This window comes from Anguilla anguilla, chromosome 10 (assembly GCF_013347855.1).
Source record: "Anguilla anguilla isolate fAngAng1 chromosome 10, fAngAng1.pri, whole genome shotgun sequence".
Classification (NCBI taxonomy): Eukaryota; Metazoa; Chordata; class Actinopteri; order Anguilliformes; family Anguillidae; genus Anguilla; species Anguilla anguilla.
Genome location: NC_049210.1, coordinates 46886442 through 46909173, shown reverse-complemented (window position 1 = coordinate 46909173; position 22732 = coordinate 46886442). Strand labels below are relative to the sequence as shown.

Here is a 22732-nt window from a genome sequence, read left to right as displayed (position 1 = left end):
TGAAATATTACAATGATTGTGAGCGCTGTGTTCTCATTGGCTGAATAGTTTGGCCTGCTGCTGCTAGTCGCATCGGCAGATTTAGAATTTGTCAAAACTGGAAATCGTGTGTGTGTGCATGTGCGTACACACACAGACTCAGGCAAAGAGTTTGTGTGCTGAATGGGTGGGGGGCAGCTCGATGCTTGAGAAATGATGGAGGGTTGGGGCGGGGGGGAGGATGTGGGGCATCTGGAAAGAATGTTGGTTAGATATCTTCATCTTTTTAAAAAGTGTTCACGTTTAGTTGCTGCTGCAGTGGTGTTGTAGTTGTGTCAAAGAAAGTGCTCCTCTGCTTCCTGCTGAGAGATCTCAGGGCTGGATGGTCACAGCTACCTGGGGCAGACAGGTGCGAGTGGTGGTAAAATACCTTAAAATCCCAAAGTGAGTCTGTTAGTTTTCAGTATATGGAGTCTGTCGGGGTATGTTTTTCATTTAGGGAAGGATGGCTGGCTAGATTGCTCATTTCAGGCTGAAAGCTCTTGAGAGACTGAGGAATGAGCAGCATCCTCCTAATGTGAGCGTTTTTTGGGGAATCTGTAGGGAACGCCGTGCCAGAGAGTAGAACAGACGTTGGCCGTCCTACCTGACAGCCGACCTGTATACTGCATTGTGGAGCAAGCAGCAGAAATATCTAAATGTTGTCATCGCTCGAGTCTTTCTGTTCTTCTGTAAAGACTTGTGCTGTTGAACTGGCTTCTGCAGTTGAAGGCAAAGTATGTTGCCTGTCAAACAGAATTGATTTTGTACCCTTGTGTGATAGAAAAATGAAAAATGTGATTTCCTGTTTTAAAAAATAGCGTGCAAATGTATGCCGTTATCGTTTAGCATACGCCCATTATGGAAATAATTGTGTAAACACAGCTATTGGAGTAATTGCATTACTTATCTATGTGTACGCACTAATGTAAACACTGGTATAAAATGATTACTCCCAGTAATCAGGGTATTAGCGTACATGTATACTTGGCCAACTCGTTGTGAAAGGTCCATAAATTAAGACATTAGCACTGTCCAAAAATCACTTTTTAATTCATTACAAAAGGATTTAAAGCCTGTCACAGTCCATCGCCCCATTTAGCCGATTTTGAAAACATGAGCTCTTCCACAGGGCAGTCTCTTCCCATGGATAGTGAAGTAGCCTTTTCCTGGAGAGGTTGTTTAATTCATGGTGTGATACCGTGTGCGTTAACATTCGCTCCACTCCTGACCTTGACCCTAGCAAAACTCATCCTGCTGTTGGTTCCTTTGGGCACGGCCAAACCAGCTTAGCGCCCAGTTCAGCCCTGGTCCCGGAGAGCTGCAGGGTCAGCTGACTTTAGCTTCTCAGCATTTGATCAGGTAAAGCAGTGGACTGCAGGGCTAGCTCAGGTCACCTGGTTTCTTGGGTCTGGTCCGGTTGATGATCTCGAGGCGTAAACAAACACCAGCAGGCTCTGTGGCTCTCCAGCACCAGGATTTGCGGGTAACTGGTCCAGAAGAATGTCTGAGTTGTCCTAAGTGCTCGCACCGCTCTCTCTGCCCCAGCTATGAAAGCAGAGTGAATTTTCTAATCAGATTTTCAGCAGTGGCGTGGAGGTAATGTAGCGGAGTCCCAGCTTGCTGGTAAACAGCATGCATCGTGAGCTTTCCAGCGGCTTATTCCTGCAGTTTTCCACAAAGTGCGCTTCATTGACACGTCTCGGAAAACAAAATCCAAATCTGTGGGCAGTTTGCATCATCCACATAGAAACTGGAGCAGCTCATGACAGGCTGGTTATGAGTAACCTGAATGCTGTTTTTATTCGGGACGTACAGTACTGGAAGTGCACACACCATGCTCATGCATCAATCTCTGGATTGCCATCTGTTTTTCCCCTTTTAAAAGTCAAATTATTCTCAATAAATCATCTGTTGTTCGGTTGCTGTGTTGACCGTTTCGCCAGATTTTGCTCGCTTGAGTAAATTACAGATTCATGCTGATTGGACTGCAGTAAACCAATGAACTTGAAATGTTTTTCTGGGAATTTACATGTGTGTCATTCCCCGTTTGAATAGGAGGAATGTCAGAACAAATCATTTTCCATTTTGAATGCCCCAGCACTTTGCCTCAATACTTGTTCCTCTGTCCTACATCTGTTGAATGTAGATGGTGCTCTTTTTATTTTCAGTTTCACGTATAGCAGTATGTGGAAATTGTTTTTTCTAATTATTGAAATTAGACCACCTCTAAGGCAGTTTTCCTTTGACATTGAAACAGTAAAAATGGCCTTATTTATTTGTATTAAAATAAACAGCCAACTAGATTGCACACAAGATTAATAGTTGCCACTTTGTGACTTTTTAAAGCACTTTCTTTGGTGTACTCGAGCTTTTTGTGAATATGTGCATGCTTTGAGTGGGCTCAGAGTTCAAGTGGTGCAGGTTGCTGCATAGTCTGTGCAGTTCATTCCAGTCTGGTTTTTTAAAAAGCGCATTTGCATCGTTTCAAACTTCAAAGGATTTTCAGAGAGAGGCAGAAATCCTGGGGGGGGGGGGGAGGGAAGGGATTTCCTGAATCCAGGGAAAGGCGGTCGAGTGAAATCTGTGGCTTCATGTGCAGCTCGTATTATTCTTGCGGCTGGTATTGTGTTTTTCCGCGCTGTAGTTTCCTGTTAATGGCACAAACTGTGGAAGTGCTTCATTTGCAGTTATTGAGTCTTAGGCCAGTGGCCCACTCGTCTGTTTTGGACCATCCCCCCCCCCCCCCCCCCCCCCCCCCCCCCCCCCCCCCACTGTAGTGTCATCTCACCCTTCTCCCTCTCAGTTCGGTGTAGTATTGTCTCTTTCTCCCTCACTGCACTTGTCACCTCAGTTTCCTCTCAGCATAGTGTGTGGACTGTCTCTGTCCCTCTAAGTAGTGCATAGTCTGTCTGTCTCACTAAGTACCTTGTGTAGTCTGTCTCTGCTCCTGTAGGTACGGTGTGTAGTCCATCTCTGTCCCTCTAAGTACCTTGTGTAGTCTGTCTCTGTCCCTCTAAGTACAGTGTGTAGTCTGTCTGTCCCCAGAAGTACAGTGTGTAGACTGTCTCTGTCCCTGTAAGTACAATGTGCAGTCTCATGTGCGTCAGTGCAGTGTGTGATCTCGTGTCTCAGTGCATTGTGGGATTGTGTTTCCCTCCACAGTGTTAAACCAGCTGCCCCTGCCCTCCCCTCTCCCTGCCACCACCACTAAGAGCCTGCTGTACAATGGGAGGATCGCGGAGGAGGTCAACTGCCTGCTGGCCTGCCGGGACGAGACTCTGGTGTCCCAGCTGGCCCACAGCCTCAACCAGGTCTCCACCGAGCACATGTGAGTAGCCCCGCCCCCCTGCGCCTCGTACCCGCCGTACGCCACGGACCGCCAGCCTGACCTCCCGCTGTCTCTCCCCCCCCCACGCAGAGAGCTGAAGGACAACCTGGGCAGCGATGAGCCCGAGGGCGACGTTCCGGTGCTGCTGCAGACGGTGCTGTCCAGGAACCCCAACATCTTCAGGGAGAAAAGTACGCTCCGCCCCCTACAGTACAGGAGGAGACATGGACACACTGCTGCTCCGGTCCCCGTGGCGACACTTAGCCGAGGGCCGTGGCGTTCAGAGACGCCCCTAAAAACACACCGTGCACTGGGTCAGAAAACGGGGTTCGGTAACTGCTGCGAGGGTAACAGGTCGCCCCCCAAAAGAGCTAACCGTTCTGTCCTTGTCAGTTGAGGTCAGTAGCAGCTAGCAGTCCTGCACGGATGCAATACAAACGATGGAGCGGTGTGTGTGTGTGTGTGTGTGCGCGTGCGTGCGTGCGTGCGTGCGTGCGTGCGCGTGTGTGCGCGTGCGTGCGTGCGTGCGTGTGTGCGCGCGTGCGCGTGCGTGCGTGCGTGTGCGCGTGTGTGTGCGCGTGTGTGTGCGTGTGTGCGTGCGTGCGTGCGTGTGCGCGTGTGTGTGTGTGTGCGCGTGTGTGTGCGTGTGCGTGCGTGCGTGCGTGTGCGCGTGTGTGTGTGTATCCGTGTCCTTGAGGTCATTATAACATGCTGAATACGGTGGTTCTGATTGAATGCAGCTGGAGAAGCGAGCGGGGCTGTTATTCAGTGTTTGCGCAGCGGGAGGAAGTGGCTGAGCGTAATGCACTCCCAGCCTTCCCGCTGACTCCCATCATCGGTGCACGCTCAGGTGACCCTTCTGAGGTTTGTGTGTGAGTGGCGGGGTTTTGAGAGGGGTAACGGTGACCTGCGGAGGGGCGACACAGAAATACTCAAGTGAACAGAAACGACAGCGACCCTCAGCCCATGTTTAAGACTGAGACGCGCGGGCGTGTGAATGCACTTCAGGTGCACCGGTCGTGTTCTTGATCTGTGTGCGAGGCTTTTCAGCGACTGGCGTATTAAACGTTAATAGTTTGAATAAAGCGGAGCGGAGGACAAACAAGCCGCTGGTGCTAGCTCAGCTACACGCGGAGAGAGAGAGAGAGAGAGAGAGAGAGAGGAGGCCAGAGAAATGAAACCCTGCGTCCCCTCTGTGGTGCTGACCCCGGGGGGAACCTGCTGACAAACTGCTGTCTCTAAACGCTCAGCAGCAGGACAAGGGGCCCGAAGAGAGGGCCGTGGACCCCTGATATACGGTCACCGGTAGCGTCAGGCTCCAGAGCAGCTCTCCTGGCTTTACCACACGGTTTGTGAGAGGTTGTCGCCTTTTTAAACTGAGCAGACCTGGTTTACCCGCGCCCGTCCCGTCGGAGCGAAGGGTCGAGCGGTTTTGGCTCATCGATGTTCAGGTCCCATGCTAACGGGCGTTAGCGCACACCTGCGGTTTTTCTGACCCAGTGCAGTGTTCCACACACACACCTGCGCACGTCTGCACACCTGCGAATCGCTGCACACCTGCGGTTTGGTGTTCCGTTCAACAGTGAATCAGAGGAGCAATGTGTGAAATGTAGCCATTGGGTAAAGAAGTCAGACTACAGGCTGTGAGGGTGGTCTAAAATACAGCAGATGGGTTAAAACAAACCACCTTTCTGCTTGAAGCTAAAAGCTGTAGCCTCAGAGATGAAAGTGACAAAAAGTGAAACATTTTACTCCATCAACCTCCTTTATACCCAAATACCTGTAGAATACAAATGTGTTAGGGTTTCCATCATTTAAATGTGACTCCTCTTTACCGGTCGCTCTGTTGAGTGGATACAGAAGTCTGTCATAGCAGCAGAGTGATGTCTGTTGGAGTCCATTGATGGGAAGAGCCGGGTTTCTTCACTTAAATAGAATGACGGCACTCTTTCATTGAGCTGTTTACATGGGCCTGTCCATGGTGATGTCATGTGTAGCTGCGGGTTTTGGGCGCGGTGCCATGCAGGGATCCAGAGTGGCTGAGCCGTCTGAGACGCCAGTCCTGACCACGTTCTGGGCCCGCAGAGCAGAGGACGCTGCGTCTGCTGCAGAAGTTTCTCTGTCTTCACATTTACGGATTGGTCTCGATCCTGCTTTTTCTGCCTTTTAAAGCTACGGGTTTTAATTTAGATTTTAATTTAGTGTTTTGGGGAAAGACGCCCTGCGATGGGTGACGTGTGCAGCGTGGAGCCTCCCAACCCTACCGAATCGGCAGAGAACGCTGACAGTCTCTCCAGCCAGGGCTGCGGTTTCCAGCATCGTGAAAAAATTACTTCCACCTTTTCCCCGATCCAGAGAAAACAGATCGTCCGCTTTTCGCGGTTAGCGGCCTGGCTGAGAATAACAGGCGGTGCCCGGCGTGCGTTTCTTGGTTTGACGGCAAGGCTGTTGGTTTGGAATGGTTGCAAAAATAGCGTGTGCAAAATTTAAATCTCTGCGAATGTGCGGTGACGTTGTTGCGCGACTCACTCTGGAAACGGCACTTGCCAAAAGACCCCCACGCGGGACGAGCCTTCCCAGCGAAGCGTCGGCTCTTTGACGCCTCGTCCTTGTGATTCGCCATCCCTGTCTGTCGCTGTACGGCAGTAATGTGCTTCACTGCTTCGTTTTGCATTCGTTTTTTTCTCTCCCTTTCTTTCGCAGGTATAATGCAGCAACCAATGATGCCACAGTACAAAATTACCCAGAATTCCATGCATGGCAGTCCAGCATCAACGAATTACCAGCAAGCCACCATCTCTCACAGCCCTTCCAGGTAGGGCAGCTAGCCTGGCCTGTTCTGCTCCGCTGGTCGCTAGCAGGTTTGAATAGAGTAGCAGCTAGCAAATTGTTTCCTTTATAATGTGGAATTGTGTCTCTGTTTTATGTCCGCTAACATGCTGGGTGGAAAACTAGATGTGATAGCGGGACCAGGTGATGTGGTGGAGGTGTAACGCTGTGTGTACCATGGCCCGTCTCACCCCCCACCCCCCCGTCTCTGACCGCTCGTCTCTCCTCCAGCCGCTTCGCCCCCCCGCAGACGAGTTCGGGCAACAGGTTCATGCCCCAGCAGAACAGCCCGGTGCCCAGCCCCTACGCCCCACAGAGCCCGGCCGGGTACATGCAGTACCCCCACCCGCCCAGCTACTCCCAGCACCAACAGATCCAGCAAGGTGAGGCCATCGCGCTCCGCTACGCACGCTAACCAGTACCGCCCCCTTCAGGCGGGGAGTACTCTGCACACCCTGACTTCTGAAACTTAACCCCCCGTCCCGCCCGCCTACACGCACGCACACGCACGCCCCTCCTGTCTCTGACTCTCCCCCTCTGCATCTCTCCCTCCTGTCCCTGACCCCCGCTCCTCTGTCCCTGACCCCCGCTCCTCTGTCCCTGACCGCCCTCCTCTGTCCCTGACCCCCGCTCCTCTGTCCCTGACCCCGCTCCTCTGTCCCTGACCCCCCCCTCTGCATCTCTCCTGTGGTTGTAGAGCTTCACGGCTCCCCCCTCGTTTCGGCACCGCCTTATTCAGGAAGCCCCCAGCGGCCGGTGCAGCCCTGCTTGGTGGGGCAGACCCAGCCCTCCCCCCAGCAGAACCCCTCCACCCCAACGTTAGGTAGGGGGGCGCTTTCCGGAAGCTTCCGGAACCTTGGATACCTCATCCGTTTTTTGCGCCTTTTATTTTACCAGTGTCCCCCCGCCCCCCCCACCCCTCCCATAATCCAGACGCTTTGTCCTCATTGGCCCCTCCTCCTTCGCCTCGTATCGATCCATAACGGTGTCTGCACGCCCTCCACACGCCGCTGTCACCTGCTGCATCAGAACATTTGTGTTTCGCGTGTCTGGTGGATCCCCACTCTTATATTATTTGTCTTTTTCGAAGCCATCCGTGTCCAGAAAGTCCCGTGTCTCTGTGCCATTGCCCTGTGGCCACCGCAGAGCGGCGCCTTGCCACCGGCTCGTTCACACGCGTGTTTATTTTTTGTGCTGTTGGCTGAGCCTGCATGCTTGTCCAAAACGCTGCCATCTCAAAGAGTGACTCTTGACAGTGATGTGGGTTTGGCTCCTCCTCACGCAGCCGCTTGATTGGACGGCGAATACCGCGCGTTTGATTTGTGCCCTCTCCGTCGCCAGTGTCCGTAGCGAGCCCCATGGTGCCAGGCGGCATGAGGAACATCCACGAGAACAAGGTCTCCGGGCAGATGTCCAGCAACTCGGCCAATCACCACGCAGACAGACACGGCTCCAACGAAGAGTACATGAACATCGTTCACAGACTAGGAAGTGAGGTAAGTGTTGCCAGGAAGTCTAGGCTTCTTTCAGACATTAGTTGCAAGGAAGACTGACATTGAATCAGCTGGGAACCATAGGGGGCCTAAGAGGAAAATTCAAGTCTTACTTTAGAAATGTCACAGATATTGGCATTGCAAAAACATTGATGAACGTTTTAGTTTTTTTCACCCAAAATTCTAAGTCAGTGTTCTAGAACTCCACTGCTTTCAATCGTCAGTAGTGATTGTGACATCAGCATTAGAATGTTCCATCAGGAGCATTCTAATCACGTTTGTGGTCACGTTAGCGGACCTCACTCCGCCGAGCGCTCACCCTGCGTCTGTGTCTCGCGTTTTCAGGAGAACGACCCATCCATGAGGAACGCCTCCTTCCCCCTGAGGTCCCCGCAGTCTGTCTGCTCCCCGGCCGGCAGCGACGGGACCCCCAAAGGTAGGAGGAGGTTTGGGGGAGCCCCCGCAGCCCGCCTAGCCGGCTGGCTCAGTTCACTGTGCAGCCTCATCGGAGCCTCCTAGCCTAGTTATCCAAGCTGGGTCTGAGGTTGTGTGTATTTGTGCTAAGCTGGGTCTAAGTTTGTGTGTATTTGTGCTAAGCTGGGTCTGAGTTTGTGTATATTAGTGCTGAGCTGGGTCTAAGTTTGTGTATATTAGTGCTGAGCTGGGTCTGAGTTTGTGTGTATTTGTGCTAAGCTGGGTCTAAGTTTGTGTATATTAGTGCTAAGCTGGGTCTGAGTTTGTGTATATTAGTGCTAAGCTGAGTCTGAGTTTGTGTGTATTTGTGCTAAGCTGGGTCTGAGTTTGTGTGTATTTGTGCTAAGCTGGGTCTGAGTTTGTGTATATTAGTGCTAAGCTGGGTCTGAGTTTGTGTATATTAGTGCTGAGCTGGGTCTGAGTTTGTGTGTATTTGTGCTAAGCTGGGTCTAAGTTTGTGTATATTAGTGCTAAGCTGGGTCTGAGTTTGTGTGTATTTGTGCTAAGCTGGGTCTAAGTTTGTGTATATTAGTGCTAAGCTGAGTCTGAGTTTGTGTGTATTTGTGCTAAGCTGGGTCTGAGTTTGTGTGTATTTGTGCTAAGCTGGGTCTAAGTTTGTGTATATTAGTGCTGAGCTGGGTCTAAGTTTGTGTATATTAGTGCTAAGCTGGGTCTGAGTTTGTGTGTATTTGTGCTAAGCTGGGTCTAAGTTTGTGTATATTAGTGCTAAAATGAGTCAGTTTGTGTATATTTGTGCTAAGCTGGGTCTGAGTTTGTGTGTATTTGTGCTGAGCTGGGTCTAAGTTTGTGTGTATTTGAGCTAAGCTGGGTCTGAGTTTGTGTATATTAGTGCTAAGCTGAGTCTGAGTTTGTGTGTATTTGTGCTGAGCTGGGTCTGAGTTTGTGTGTATTTGTGCTAAGCTGGGTCTAAGTTTGTGTGTATTTGAGCTAAGCTGGGTCTGAGTTTGTGTGTATTTGTGCTAAGCTGGGTCTAAGTTTGTGTGTATTTGTGCTAAGATGGGTCTAAGTTTGTGTGTGTTTGTGCTAAGCTGAGTCTGAGTTTGTGTGTATTTGTGCTAAGCTGGGTCTAAGTTTGTGTATATTTGAGCTAAGCTGGGTCTGAGTTTGTGTATATTAGTGCTAAGCTGAGTCTGAGTTTGTGTGTATTTGTGCTGAGCTGGGTCTGAGTTTGTGTGTATTTGTGCTGAGCTGGGTCTGAGTTTGTGTGTATTTGTGCTAAGCTGGGTCTGAGTTTGTGTGTATTTGTGCTAAGCTGGGTCTAAGTTTGTGTGTGTTAGTGCTAAGCTGGGTCTAAGTTTGTGTGTGTTAGTGCTAAGCTGGGTCTGAGTTTGTGTGTATTTGTGCTAAGCTGGGTCTGAGTTTGTGTGTATTTGTGCTAAGCTGGGTCTGAGTTTGTGTGTATTTGTGCTAAGCTGGGTCTGAGTTTGTGTGTATTTGTGCTAAGCTGGGTCTGAGTTTGTGTGTATTTGTGCTAAGCTGGGTCTAAGTTTGTGTGTGTTAGTGCTAAGCTGGGTCTGAGTTTGTGTGTATTAGTGCTAAGCTGTGGCTGTCATTTACATTACATCATGTGAAGCTGTACGGAGGATAAAAATATCAGCAGCAAAGTTTAAACGGCATTTAGCTAAATTAATGGACCGTGTCTGTAATGACCGTTCTTGCAGCATCATGAAGCTTTTTGTTAAATTGGAGGATAATTTGGCTGATGTACTTTTTCCTTTTTTATTTCTTTTCAGTGCAATTGGGTTTACTCTTTTTTCCAATATTATTCAATTTTAAAAAAATAAAATGATTAGACGAATCGCATGAAAAACAACAATATAGCGAGGACAGAAGGCCAACAAACTGCGTTTTTTTCAGTTTAAGACATTTTTTTGGAAGAAAACCGAAAGAGAAAAGTAAAGAAAGAAAATGAAAAATAAATGTGTATTTGGCCAGCTTTTACAGAATCTGACTGGACATCAAAAGAATGTTTTTATTTATTTGTTTTTCTTTTTAAAGGGCCTCGCCCCCCGCTGATCCTCCAGTCCCCGCCCCCTTACACCTCTCCCCGGGACGGGCCCCCAGACCTCCTCCTGGACTCCCCCGAACACAAGAAGAAGCAGAAGAAGATGAAGCTGGGCAAGGACGAGAAGGACCCTACAGACAAGTCGGCCATGTACGACATCGTGAGCTCGCCCTCCAAGGACTCCACCAAGCTGACGCTGCGCCTGTCCCGGGTCAAGTCCTCGGAGACGGACCCGTCGGGCGAGCTCCCGCCCGGCGCCGAGCCCGGCTCGGACCCGGAGCCCGGCGAGCTGGCCTACAACAGCCTGCAGTACCCCGGGGGCCAGCCGCCGCGCACGCCCCAGGACCACGCCCTGCGCCCCGGCCCCGCCCCGTGCCTGGCCCCCGGCGAGCAGGCGGGGTACCTGCAGCCCCAGCAGGTCCCCGTGCTCCAGAACACGGGCGCGGCCGCCAAGCAGCCGGGCCCGGGCGGGGCGCCCCTGTCGGCCGGCACCACGCCCTACGACGAGGTGGAGATGGACGCGCTGGCCGAGATCGAGAGGATAGAGCGCGAGTCGGCCATCGAGAGGGAGCGCTGCTCCAAGGAGGTGCAGGACAAAGGTGCGTCAGATTTGGGTTAAACTCGGGACCCTCGATTCATCTGCTCCTGATCGAGCAGCACAGGGGCTTTTAGGAGAGTGGGGGGTGCAGGTAGAACCCAGAACCCTTAGGAGGTGTCTCAGAGTTTTCCATAGATTTTTCCCTGGTATTAACTGGGCAGTCTTGGAGGCTGTAACTACAGGGAATGGTTACCCTAATTAAAAGCCCAAAGTGTCTCGTTCTTTATCCAAACACAGGGACTTAGACATTTGCGTATGATCACGTCCATTTCTGGGGGTTCTCTTCGCCCTTCTGTATTCCCTAAAACCCGACGGAGAGCCCTTTGGCCTGTTGAGTTTGCCCCCGTCTCCGTTCTGTTGGGTGTGCTCATATTTAGGCTCGAGCTCGCCTCCGAGCCAGCTCCCTGTGTCTGCTTGCTGACCTTAATCTGTCCCCCATGTTTTATATGAATAAAACATGGCTGCTGTGTTCAGGTACTAACCCCCGCTGAGTATTATGTAGCGGATGCCTGTTTCCTGTCAGTGCCGTGGTGCAGCCTGCATGGATTAGGGGTGGCTGCACTGTCCTGTGGATGCACTGTTCTGATGGGTCTGTGATGTCACAGAGCTGTGACATCACAGACGGGGTGTGGAGCCTGTGCTGGTGTGTGGCTGGTGTGTGTCTCGGCTGTGTGCTCTGAGTGTCCAGGTTGTGTGGCTGGTGTGTGGCTCAGCTGTGTGCTGTGAGTCTCCAGGTTGTGTGGCTGGTGTGTGTCTCAGCTGTGCGCTCTGTGGAGTGTGTCTCGGCTGTGTGCTCTGAGTCTCCAGGTTGTGTGTCTCGGCTGTGCGCTCTGTGGAGTGTGTCTCAGCTGTGTGCTCTGAGTGTCCAGGTTGTGTGGCTGGTGTGTGGCTCGGCTGTGCGCTCTGTGGAGTGTGTCTCGGCTGTGCGCTCTGTGGAGTGTGTCTCAGCTGTGTGCTCTGTGGTGTGTGTCTCAGCTGTGCGCTCTGTGGAGTGTGTCTCAGCTGTGCGCTCTGTGGAGTGTGTCTCACGGCTCTCCCCTGTCCTCTCTGCGCAGACAAGCCGCTGAAGAAGCGGAAGCAGGACTCGTACCCGCAGGAGCCGGGTGCGGGCGGGACGGCGGGGGCCAGCGGCGGGCCGGGCGGCGGGCCGGGGGGCGGCGGGAACGCGGGGAACCGGGCGGCGCCGCAGGAGGCCAGCGCGGCGGGGAACTGCGCCAGCCGCCCCGCGCTGATGGTGAGCATCGACCTGCAGCACGCGGGACGGGCCGAGGGCCCGCTGGACCCCTGCACGGCCGCGCCCATGCCCGCCCTGGAGGCCCAGCGCTGGCCCGAGGAGCCGCGCGAGGGCCCGGCCGCCGAGGGCTCCGACTCCGCCGGCGTGCTGCGGCTCAAGCCCGACGAGGCGGCCCGCCGCCGGGCCGACGGAGAGGTGCAGCGGGCCGCCGACCGCCGCCCCGACGTCATCAAGCAGCGGCCGGACACGCCCAAGAAGACCGCGCCCGACGCGCCCCGGCCCAAGGGCGCCGACGGGCACAAGCACGAGCACCGGCGCGACCCCTCGGGCAAGCCGCTGAGCGCCGAGCGGCGGGCCGACCCCTCCAAGCACCGGCACGACGGCAAGCCCGACCCCGGCAAGCCCCGCCCCGACGGGAGGGGCCAGGACGGCCGCCCCTCCTCCTCCTCCCGGCGGGACGGGCACGACGGGCACCGGGACGACCGGCACAGGAGCGCCGGCGCCGACCCGTCCCGCATCCGGCGGCCCGAGACGCCCAAGTCCGGCAGGGGGGAGCACGACCCCCGACACGGGCGGGACCGGGACCGGGAGAGGAAGCACCGGTCCCCCGAGGAGCGCTCGCGCCCGGACAGCCCGCGGGTGAAGCAGGGCGGGCTGGACCCCAGCGGCCGGCCCCGCTCCGACCGGCCCGGCTTCAAGCCGCCCGGCGCCGACGGCGCCCGACACCGGCCCGAGGCCCACAAGCTCCCGGCGCCGGACGGGAAGCCCGGCGTCTTCCCCTCCTACCTCCTGGGGCACAAGACCGGGGCGCTGAAGGACTTTGTGATCCCCAAGCTGAAGCGGGACAAGGACGCCAACGCGGCGGTGGACCTGCGCGCGCTGGAGGGCTGGAGCGAGCCGCGCGTGAAGCTGGAGCGCATCGGCCTGGTGGAGGACCTCAACAAGGGCGCCAAGCCCGTGGTGGTGCTGCAGAAGCTGACGCTGGACGAGGTGCAGAAGTTCATCAGGGACAAGGAGGACCGGAACGCGCGCAGCTCCAAGTCCGGCAAGAACAGGCTGTCCTCAGGGAAGATGGGAAAAGGTGAGAGGCCACAGGCCACGCCCACACAGTGTGTGGGGCCCCGCCCACTCCTGCTCTCTCATACAGCGTCTGTGACCACCGCAGTGTCCAGCTTCCTATTGGTTAGGTTGGGTCAGAAGACTGTCTGCAGCCATTAGGACTTGTTCAACTTTTTAGCAAGTAGACCAGTGTGGTCCGGTTTTGGACTTTTGACTGTAGTTTTAGGGTGATCCCTTTAAGTTCTATTAAAGCAGCCCATGTTATTGCACTAAATGGTTCTTGATTGGGTGGCGCTGTCCTACAGTGCTGTGTGTATTGTGACATTAGGAGCTGGTTCAGTTTGCACCCACTCTGGTCTGGGTGGTAAATAAGTCTAAATTTAGTTTTCCAGCTGGTGACGGCTGTTTCTCTGCAGTTATTGCTGAGGGAATTCCTGCCCACAGAGCTGCGTGTCTTCGTAAACAGTTTTAACCGGTGATGCTTTTGCCAAAACGCACAGCTGAACAGTCCCTCTTTCCTCCCCAAACGCTGCACCACGCGCAGCACCCTTCTGCTGGTCCAGCGTGCGGCTCTGCTTCTGTTCAGACCGGTTCAGACCGGCTCTCTGTGGCTTAGCTACGCGCTAGCGCGTTACACTCTGACCGGTCCGGGGCTGACCTTTCGTTGCGCTTGCCGTTTTTTTGACTGCCTTCGTGCCCCCCCAGGCGGGATCGACCAGTCGGTGCTGAAGGAGCTGCCCCCGGAGCTGCTGGCCGAGATCGAGTCCACCATGCCCCTGTGCGAGCGCGTCAAGATGAACAAGCGCAAGCGCAGCACGGTCAACGAGCGGCCCAAGTACGCCGAGGTCAGCTCCGACGAGGAGAGCGACACGGCTGAGTGTGAGTACCCCCCGCCGCCCCCCCCAACCCGCCCTCCCACCCGCACGCCCCCCTGCCCCGCACCCCCCGACCCTGCCCCCCTGCACCGCCCCTCGTCACCCTGATACACAAACGCAAACCGTCATGCTTCTGATATGTACTAAACATGCCTTTGCGTGGTACTCTGCTGCTTTGGTTTTGTGATGGTGGTTGTAACCGTTCCTCCCCCGCCCGCCTTCCCCCCCCCCCAGCCGCTCGGAAGCGGCACAAGAAGGACCGGGACAAGGCGTGGGAGTTCGAGGAGCGGGAGCGGCGGGGGTCCGGGGAGCACCGGAAGGGCGCGATCGAGGGCCGCCGGGGGTCCGGCAGCCGGTACCGGGAGCGCAGTCCAGAGTACTCCGACGAGGAGTCGCCCCAGCCCAGCTTCACCGACAGTGAGCCACTCGCTCTGCGTGTGTGTGTGTGTGTGTGTGTGTATGTGCTTGGTGTGTGGTGTGCGTGTGTGTGTGTGTGTGTGCGTATGTGCTTGGTGTGAGTGTGAGTGTGAGTGTGAGTGTGAGTATGTGCGTGTGTGTGTGCTTGGTGCGTGTGAGTGTGTGTGTGTGTATGTGTGCGTATGTGTGTGTGTGTGTGTGTGTGTGTGTGTGTGTGTGTGTGTGTGTGTGTGTGTCTGTGTGTGAGTGAGTGTGTGTGTGTGTGTGCTTGGTGTGTGTGTGTGTGTGAGTGTTGTGCGTGTGGGTATGTGTATGTGCTTGTTGTGCGTGTGTGAGAGTGTGTGTGTGCGTGTTGTGTGTGTGTTGTTATGTTCTCCCATGTTTTGTTGCTGACTGCTCGTCTTCTCGCCCTCAGTTGCCAAGAAACTGCGGAAGAAGGAGAAGCAGAAGAGGAGGAAAGCGTACGAGCCGAAGCTCACGCCTGAAGGTAACCGGAGACTCCGCCCCCCTGCGCGTGCGTCTGCGTCGCCCGCGTTAGCCGTGTTGCTAACGGTCCCCCTCTCTTAACTGAACAGAAATGATGGACTCTTCAACATTCAAGAGGTTCTCCGCCAGTGTGGACAACATCCTGGAGAACTTGGAAGACATGGACTTCACTGCCTTGGGTAGGGATTCATTCTCATTTAAAAACGATTGTGTCTGATCAGCTCCATTACACTGGTGTCAGTTAATGCACTTACAGTAGCGCTGGTATCAGAGGCATCTGTGTGTGTGTGTGATCTTTTAACCTGCTCAGGCGCGTAGTGTAACCGATGACATCACTTAACCTCGTTCTGTTCCGCAAACCGTAAAATCTCTCGTCCGGGAGAATTTATAAAAAATGTGAGAAACTGCACTATTTTTGAGTCGTTAGGTCCTGAACGAAACCCCCCCCCCCCCCCCCCGCCTTCTCTTCGTAGCAGACGACGACGAGATCCCTCAGGAGCTGTTGCTGGGGAAACACCAGCTGAATGAGCTGGGCAGCGAGTCGGCCAAGATCAAGGCCATGGGCATCACCTGCAGGGTACGGTACACAAGGGGGCGGACCAGGACTGGGCGTCAAAGACCAGGTCCTGAAATACCAGGTTCTGGATGACCAGGTTCTGAAAGACCAGGTTCTGGATGACCAGGTTCTGGATGACCAGGTTCTGGATGACCAGGTTCTGAATGACCAGGTTCTGGATGACCAGGTTCTGAATGACCAGGTTCTGGAGGACCAGGTTCTGAAAGGCCAGGTTCTGGATGACCAGGTTGTGTAGATGCTGTATTGTCAGACCTGTGGGATCCACAGGGTTACATAAGTGGCTCCAGCGTTGTGTAACAGTTTAGGAACTGGCCATGTGCCCTTCACCCTTAACCTGCAGAGCTTCAGACATGTATGTAGCTCTACTTCATGGAACATGTGTGCAGCTTTATTTAATGGATACTATGTAAAAAAAAAAATGCAGAAAGCTATGTGAGTCGTTCTGGGTAAGAGTGTCTGCTAGAATGCCCATAATCTGTGTGATGCCCAGTCACTTGCCAGGAGAGGTAAATGAAGTCCTTTTCAAATTCAGGGCCATGGGTCTTGCCTTCAGGGGGCAGACTGACAGAACTGTGGACATTGCTTTCAGGGAGCAGAGGCAGGGGCATATTTAATTCTGATTTAAGTGTCCTTGGCTTTGGGGTAAGATGGCTACATTAACGCCGTCACACTTGTTTCCTGTACAGCTTCCATCCGACAAGCTGGTGAAGGTGCTGAACATCCTGGAGAAGAACATTCAGGACGGCTCCAAGCTGTCCACCCTCATGAACCATGTGAGTTCCCCCCAAAACCGAACCGCATGTGCCTGCGTTTTCCCACCCCGGACCACCCGCTAACGCCGCTGGTCTTCCCCCCCCCCCGCAGGACAACGACACGGAGGACGAGGAGCGGCTTTGGCGGGACCTGATCATGGAGCGGGTGACCAAGTCGGCAGACGCCTGCCTGACGGCGCTGAACATGATGACGTCGGTGCACATGCCCAAGGCCGTGTACATCGAGGACGTGATCGAGAGGGTGCTGCAGTACACCAAGTTCCACCTGCAGAACACCCTGTACCCGCAGTACGACCCCGTCTACCGGGTGGACCCCCACGGAGGTCAGGAGCCTTCGCCCACCGCCCCTCACATCGACGGGCTCGCCTGTGTCCATTAGCCAGTCCCCTCTCTATCCCTTTCCCTCTCTCTCCCTCACACTCTCTCTTCTCTCTTCTGTTCCCCCTCTCTATCCCTCCCTTTCTCTCTCTCCTCTTCGTTCCTCCAAGCTGTGGGCCTGTCACCCTCTCAGAGTGTCGATCTCACCCTCACGCCACCATCTGTTTGTCTCTGACGCGTTTCCATCCCAGAGTTTGCCCTTGGTTGCTTTTACTTTGAGGTGAAACGCACGACTCAAAGATGCTGTGTAAAACCAAGATGCTCCACACACACTGTGGCGAAATTCCCGTCCGCTCCGACCCGCTGAACCCAAACTTCCGTCGTGCGAGCGCCTCGCTTCGTCTGTCGGAATAGCGGGCGAAACCTCTCGACCTTCCCGGAACGCAGAGGTCACAGTGTCCGTAGCGGCTAGCTCTCTAGCGACCACGCTCATGGTTGCCGTGGTTATTGTGCGTTTCCTCCCGCCTCAGACGGTTAGGGGCATGCTGAGCTGCTAATTGGGCGCTAATGTGGAATGTGACCTCTGACAGACACAGGTCAGAGGGCCCGAACAGAGCAGGTCGCTAAGAGGCCCTTTCCCATCACGTGTGCTTTCAACACTCGCATCAGGCTGTTGTTTTTAAATTCGTTGTACAGAATACATGTGTAATTGCATGTAATGCATGTGGTTTTCCTTTTTTTTCCTACCCCACAGACTGTGTTTGTGGGGCACAGATCTCTGAGTATAGATCTGTTGACTGGTATAGTGCGGCTCAATAGGTTGTTTTTCCCCGACACATCCCACGTGGGGTGGGGAAGGGTTCTTTGTTATTGAAATCTTAATGGGCTTCTGGGAATGTCGTTCATTTTCATGACGTCCGTATTGTGCGTCATTATGGGCGTGGCTAGACACGGATTTGCTCCGACTCCGCCCTGATTCCCCCCCCCCCTCGTTCCAGGTGGCGTACTGAGCTCCAAGGCGAAGCGAGCCAAGTGCTCCACCCACAAGCAGCGGGTCATCATCATGCTGTACAACAAGGTGTGCGACATCGTCAGCAACATCTCCGAGCTGCTGGAGATCCAGCTGCTGACGGACACTACTATCCTCCAGGTGAGCGGGGGGCAGGCCGTTCTGACCTCACAGGAAATGTTTCACATCCTTTTACCAGAACAGCTTAAATACATGTAAAATTTGCACTTATGAGGAGTGTGCGTGAGTTGAAGTTATTTCGATTTTCACCTGTCATCTCCTGAAAAACAGGTATGTAAAAAAAAAAAGTATTATTTCGTACCATGTGAGAATGTGTAAATGAACTGAAGTGGCCCTATTAGTAATGTTCTCGTGTGGATGCCTGTTCCCTGAAAAAGGGGTGCTTTGGTTGAGATGTTTTTGTAAACGTGTTGGTGCAGTGTGGAGAATTGGCCACGACACATTAAGGTTGAGCGCACAGTGAAAGTGAAGTGAGGCTTGCTTGTCGCGGTGCCTTAGCCAATAGGATAACAGCGCTCTCTCTCTCTCCCCAGGTATCCTCCATGGGCATCACGCCCTTCTTTGTGGAGAACGTCAGCGAGCTGCAGCTGTGCGGCATCAAGCTGGTGACCGCGGTGAGTCCGTATGAAAGCACATCGCCAAAACGCCGCCAATGTGACACACAATGCCCCCTGGGGTCGCCCCAAGCACAGTCCCCCTCATCCGGTGTCCAAATTACGGGCTTTTTGGTGAATGTATGAAACCACACACACATGGCTTATTAGATTTCAGCCTTGGACTGTTGTGTGATCTCAAAGCCAAAACCCAGGGAATCAGGAAAGTTGAAAGGAAACCTTTAGATAAAAATAAATGGCATCTTCAAGGCTTTAAAGATGTGATCATTCTTCATTCTGCTCTGTTCTCTCTGGACTTCCTTCAAAATCCATGGAATTTTCTCTTCAGGCGAGAAAAAAAACTGACAGATTGACCACTTTAAAATCCATGAACTTTATTGTATCCAATTAAAATTCCAGCACCTCACTCAAACTAATAAAATGAAGCTATTACCGTAACTTTGTAAGTGCTTTCCTGAAAAGTTCCAACCATTTCTCACAAGAAAAAAATGTGTGTCCTCAAGGCAGGGGTAAAGGATAGGGTACTTCTCGAATGGCTCATTACATACGGCATCATGGGACGTGAAGTCTAATTCTTTTAAACTGTAAGATGCATTCAACATGTTCTGGACTACACCTCCCATCAGCCCCTTTGTGCTGCGTTCTTTTGGATTTGCGTTGCCCTGACGACGTGTCTCTCTGGCTGTGTGCTGCAGGTGTTCTCACGGTACGAGAAGCACAGGCAGCTGATCCTGGAAGAGATCTTCACCTCTCTGGCCCGGCTGCCTACCAGCAAACGCAGCCTCAGGAACTTCAGGTAGTGCAGTCTCCCTGTTCTACGGCAGGAACTCTGCACAACCTAGATTAGAGAAGTGACTTGATTTGAGAAGTTTGTCATCTTGAAAATAAGAAAGTGAATGTATTTAATGTGTTTGCTTGTGAAGAACTTTTTTTTGGCCGTTATTGAACTCTGACCCCTTCGCGTCATGCGTGTGACTCCGCCCCCCAGGCTGAACAGCACTGATGTGGACGGCGAGCCCATGTACATTCAGATGGTGACCGCCCTGGTGCTGCAGCTCATCCAGTGCGTGGTCCACCTGCCCTCGGACAAGGACTGCTCTGAGGACCAGTACGACAACAAGGTACCCACCGGGTCTGGACAAAGCCTGTGCCCTGCCCAGCCCCCACCCGGGCAAACACAGCCCCCGCCCGGGCAAGCACAGCCCAACTAAACCTGCCACTTCCTCGCAGAGAGACAGCGAGCTGTGTCCCTTTTTGGAGATGGCCGTCTGCTTTTAAATCACATGCACTTGTTCTGATTGGTCTAGACATGTCACAAGGCTTGAGGAAGTGAATAGACATGGTTTTCTCACCAAGGCCAAGTTAATTTTGTGAATCAGTGAATCATTCAGCATAACGACGCGTTGAGGATTTAAAGAGCGAGTTTGAGTCTGTGTTTATCCGAGCCGGTCCTGAGGCCATCTTTGTGTCCTTTCATCCCCTCTGCAGATTGATCATGACGTCCTGATCACAAACTCCTACGAGACGGCAATGAGGACCGCTCAGAACTTCCTGTCCGTGTTTCTCAAGAAGTAAGGCCCTGTCTTCCTTCAGTTGACCGCTTCTGGAGCGTTACCGTGGAGAGCGTGTGCGTCGTCACGGCGCTGAGTCTCCGCCCTGCTAAACGACCCCCTCCCTCTCCACACAGGTGCGGCAGCAAGCAGGGCGAGGAAGACTACCGGCCGCTCTTCGAGAACTTCGTGCAGGACCTGCTGTCCACGGTCAACAAGCCCGAGTGGCCGGCTGCCGAGCTGCTGCTCAGCCTGCTGGGAAGACTGCTGGTGAGCCGCCGCCCTCGAACCCGCCGTCCACGCGCGGTCCCCCTCATCCACCCCACCCCTAAACCCGCCATCCACGCGCGGTCCCCCTCATCCACCCCACCCATACACCCCCCATCCACCCCGCCGCATGGTCTCTGGCCAGTAATCTGCCATCAGCGCTGTCACTGTCCAGTAAGCAGCCGTCATGGAAGCGGAGAGACGGCCGATCAGAACTGTCACTTCCCTGAGAGTCTGCAGACTGTTGCTCAGCCAGTCTGCGCTCCGTCACTTCCCTGTGTGTGAGGGAGTGTGTGTGTGTGTGAGAGAGCAGGGTCAGACCTGTTTGGAGGCAGCCCCTGACACGCCCCCCTGACACGCCCCCTGTGCCCCGCCCCCTCCCCGCAGGTGCACCAGTTCAGTAACAAGCAGACGGAGATGGCGCTGAGGGTGGCCTCCCTGGACTACCTGGGCACCGTGGCGGCCCGACTCCGCAAAGACGCCGTCACCAGCAAGATGGACCAGCGCTCCATCGACCGCATTCTCAAGGATGTACGGACCTGCGCGCACGCACACACACATGCACACACACACACACACACGCTCACTCACACACACACTCACTCACTCGCTCACTCACTCACTCACACACACACACGCACGCTCACTCACACACACACACACACGCAAGCACACACGCAAGCACGCACGCAGGCTCACACACACACACACACTCTCACTCACTCACGCACGCACACACACTCACTCACGCACGCACACGCACACGCACACTCGTATGCACATACATGCATATACATGCACGCACGCACACACACACACTCGCACACTCGCATGCACATACATGCATATACATGCACACGCACACACACACACACTCCCAAAGTGCGTCTCGTGGGGGAGGAGCCTCTGTAACCCCTCCCTCCTTGTCGCCCGCGCTGCAGAACCCGGGCAGCGACGAGACGCAGCAGCTGCAGAAGACCCTGCTGGACTACATGGAGGAGAACGCCGAGACCGACCCCTCGCTCGTCGTGAGTGTTCAGTCACTGAACTCGCTCTCTCTGAACTCGCTTTCTCTGAACGCCCGCACGAGAGCGACCTCAGTGTCCCGCCGGGATGTCAAAGTTTAATTAATCCCAGTGGATTTCACAACTGTCTTTATTTTTCTTCTTAAACTCAAGTCTGCACCGATCTTGTAAGACTGATATAAAAGTGCTGCTGTTCTCTGCATTTGAAGCTCCCTCCTGACAGTTCGTTACAGAAGTAGGGAAATTTTCCCGGACAGAAATAGACTTTCCTTCAGCCTGTTGGATTTAAATGTGAGCTTTAGGAGAGGGGGCTCTGTAGCTCGCTGTGTTGGGGGTTCAGGAGAGAAAGCAGGGCTCACCTCTGTCTCGCTGTCCCCCCCCTCTCCAGTTTGCGCGGAAGTTCTACATCGCGCAGTGGTTCAGGGACACCACCACGGAGACGGAGAAGGCCATGAAGTCTCAGAACCAGAAGGACGAGGACTCGTCGGACGGGCCGCACCACGCCAAGGACCTGGAGTCCACCGGCGAGATCATGCAGAAGGCCGAGGCCCGGAAGAAGTTCCTGCGCTCCATCATCAAGAGCACGCCCGCGCAGTTCAGCACCCTCAGGTACGCCCGCGCAGTTCAGCACCCTCAGGTACGCCCGCGCAGTTCAGCACCCTCAGGTTCGCCCCCGCCCTGATGCCTCTCCCCCCCCGCCCCCCCTGTTCACCTCGCCCCTCTAAACCTTTATCTCCCTCCCCCCAGAATGAACAACGACACGGTGGACTACGAGGACTCCTGCCTGATCGTCCGCTATCTGGCCTCTATGAGGCCTTTCGCACAGAGCTTTGATATTTATTTAACGCAGGTAAGAATCCTGTGCAGTGTTGCTAGGCGCAGGCGGGTGTGATGTCACAGGTGGTGATTGTGATGTAACGGGCTCCTCCTCCTGCTGTGCAGATCCTGAGGGTGCTGGGGGAGAGTGCCATCGCTGTCAGGACTAAAGCCATGAAGTGTCTCTCTGAGGTGGTGGCTGTGGACCCCAGCATCCTGGCCCGGGTGAGTCTGCCCTCTGCCCGCCGTCCGCTGCCCACTGCCCGCCACCCACCAGCCCCGGGCCCTGGGGTCCGCCCAGCGCTCTCTACCCTGGGCAGTCGGCCTTTAAATTGTTCACTGAGCCACTGGATGTCTTTGAGCTAACCAGTGTGCCCAGGTTGTCTGCGTATAAATGTGTGCACAGTGTGTGTGCTGACCAGTTGGCCTGGTTGTTCTGTGTGTATGTGCACAGCAGACCTGAGTGTCTAGGCCTGATTGTGTGTGTACATAGCATGTGTGTGTACATAGCATTTGTGCTAACCAGCAAGCCTGGGTGTCTGTATGTGAGCGTGTGTGCGTGTTAGCCAGTAGGCCCAATTGTGTATGTGTATGCGCAGTGTGTGTGTGCACGCGTGTGCATGTTAGCCAGCGTCTGGTTGCCAGTGTACATGCAGCTAACCCCTGCCCCCCGCCTCTCCCCCTGCAGTCGGACATGCAGCGTGGGGTGCACGGGCGGCTGATGGATAACTCCACCAGCGTGCGGGAGGCCGCCGTCGAGCTGCTGGGCCGCTTCGTGCTGAGCAGACCCCAGCTGACCGAGCAGTACTACGACATGCTCATCGAGAGGATCCTGGTGCGTAGCCCAAACCCGCCAACCCGCCACACCCCCCAGAGCGGGGGCCAATCGCCCGCAGGGTCCACTCCCAGGGGCTCCACATTA

The 22732-nt window shown here is 54.3% G+C and overlaps 1 protein-coding gene across 8 annotated transcripts in view; it reads left to right on the top strand.

Moving 5' to 3' along the window:
* nipbla (NIPBL cohesin loading factor a) overlaps positions 1-22732 on the top strand; it is a 58851-nt gene that overhangs the window by 24199 nt on the left and 11920 nt on the right. For 3 of the 8 annotated variants that reach the window (XM_035436268.1, XM_035436269.1, XM_035436271.1), the window contains exons 3-30: positions 3184-3349; positions 3440-3540; positions 6053-6164; positions 6410-6561; positions 6876-7001; positions 7520-7674; positions 8017-8107; positions 10165-10770; positions 11825-13084; positions 13768-13941; positions 14172-14354; positions 14770-14841; positions 14930-15019; positions 15314-15417; positions 16104-16190; positions 16282-16513; positions 17507-17658; positions 18072-18152; positions 18848-18948; positions 19141-19273; positions 19641-19723; positions 19840-19972; positions 20357-20500; positions 20911-20997; positions 21383-21603; positions 21742-21844; positions 21937-22035; positions 22499-22645. In XM_035436268.1, coding sequence (XP_035292159.1) covers positions 3184-3349; positions 3440-3540; positions 6053-6164; positions 6410-6561; positions 6876-7001; positions 7520-7674; positions 8017-8107; positions 10165-10770; positions 11825-13084; positions 13768-13941; positions 14172-14354; positions 14770-14841; positions 14930-15019; positions 15314-15417; positions 16104-16190; positions 16282-16513; positions 17507-17658; positions 18072-18152; positions 18848-18948; positions 19141-19273; positions 19641-19723; positions 19840-19972; positions 20357-20500; positions 20911-20997; positions 21383-21603; positions 21742-21844; positions 21937-22035; positions 22499-22645 — 5195 coding nt within the window. The remainder of the gene's footprint in view (positions 1-3183; positions 3350-3439; positions 3541-6052; positions 6165-6409; positions 6562-6875; positions 7002-7519; positions 7675-8016; positions 8108-10164; positions 10771-11824; positions 13085-13767; positions 13942-14171; positions 14355-14769; positions 14842-14929; positions 15020-15313; positions 15418-16103; positions 16191-16281; positions 16514-17506; positions 17659-18071; positions 18153-18847; positions 18949-19140; positions 19274-19640; positions 19724-19839; positions 19973-20356; positions 20501-20910; positions 20998-21382; positions 21604-21741; positions 21845-21936; positions 22036-22498; positions 22646-22732) is intronic. The other 5 variants (XM_035436270.1, XM_035436272.1, XM_035436274.1 and 2 more) reach the window with 3 other exon arrangements.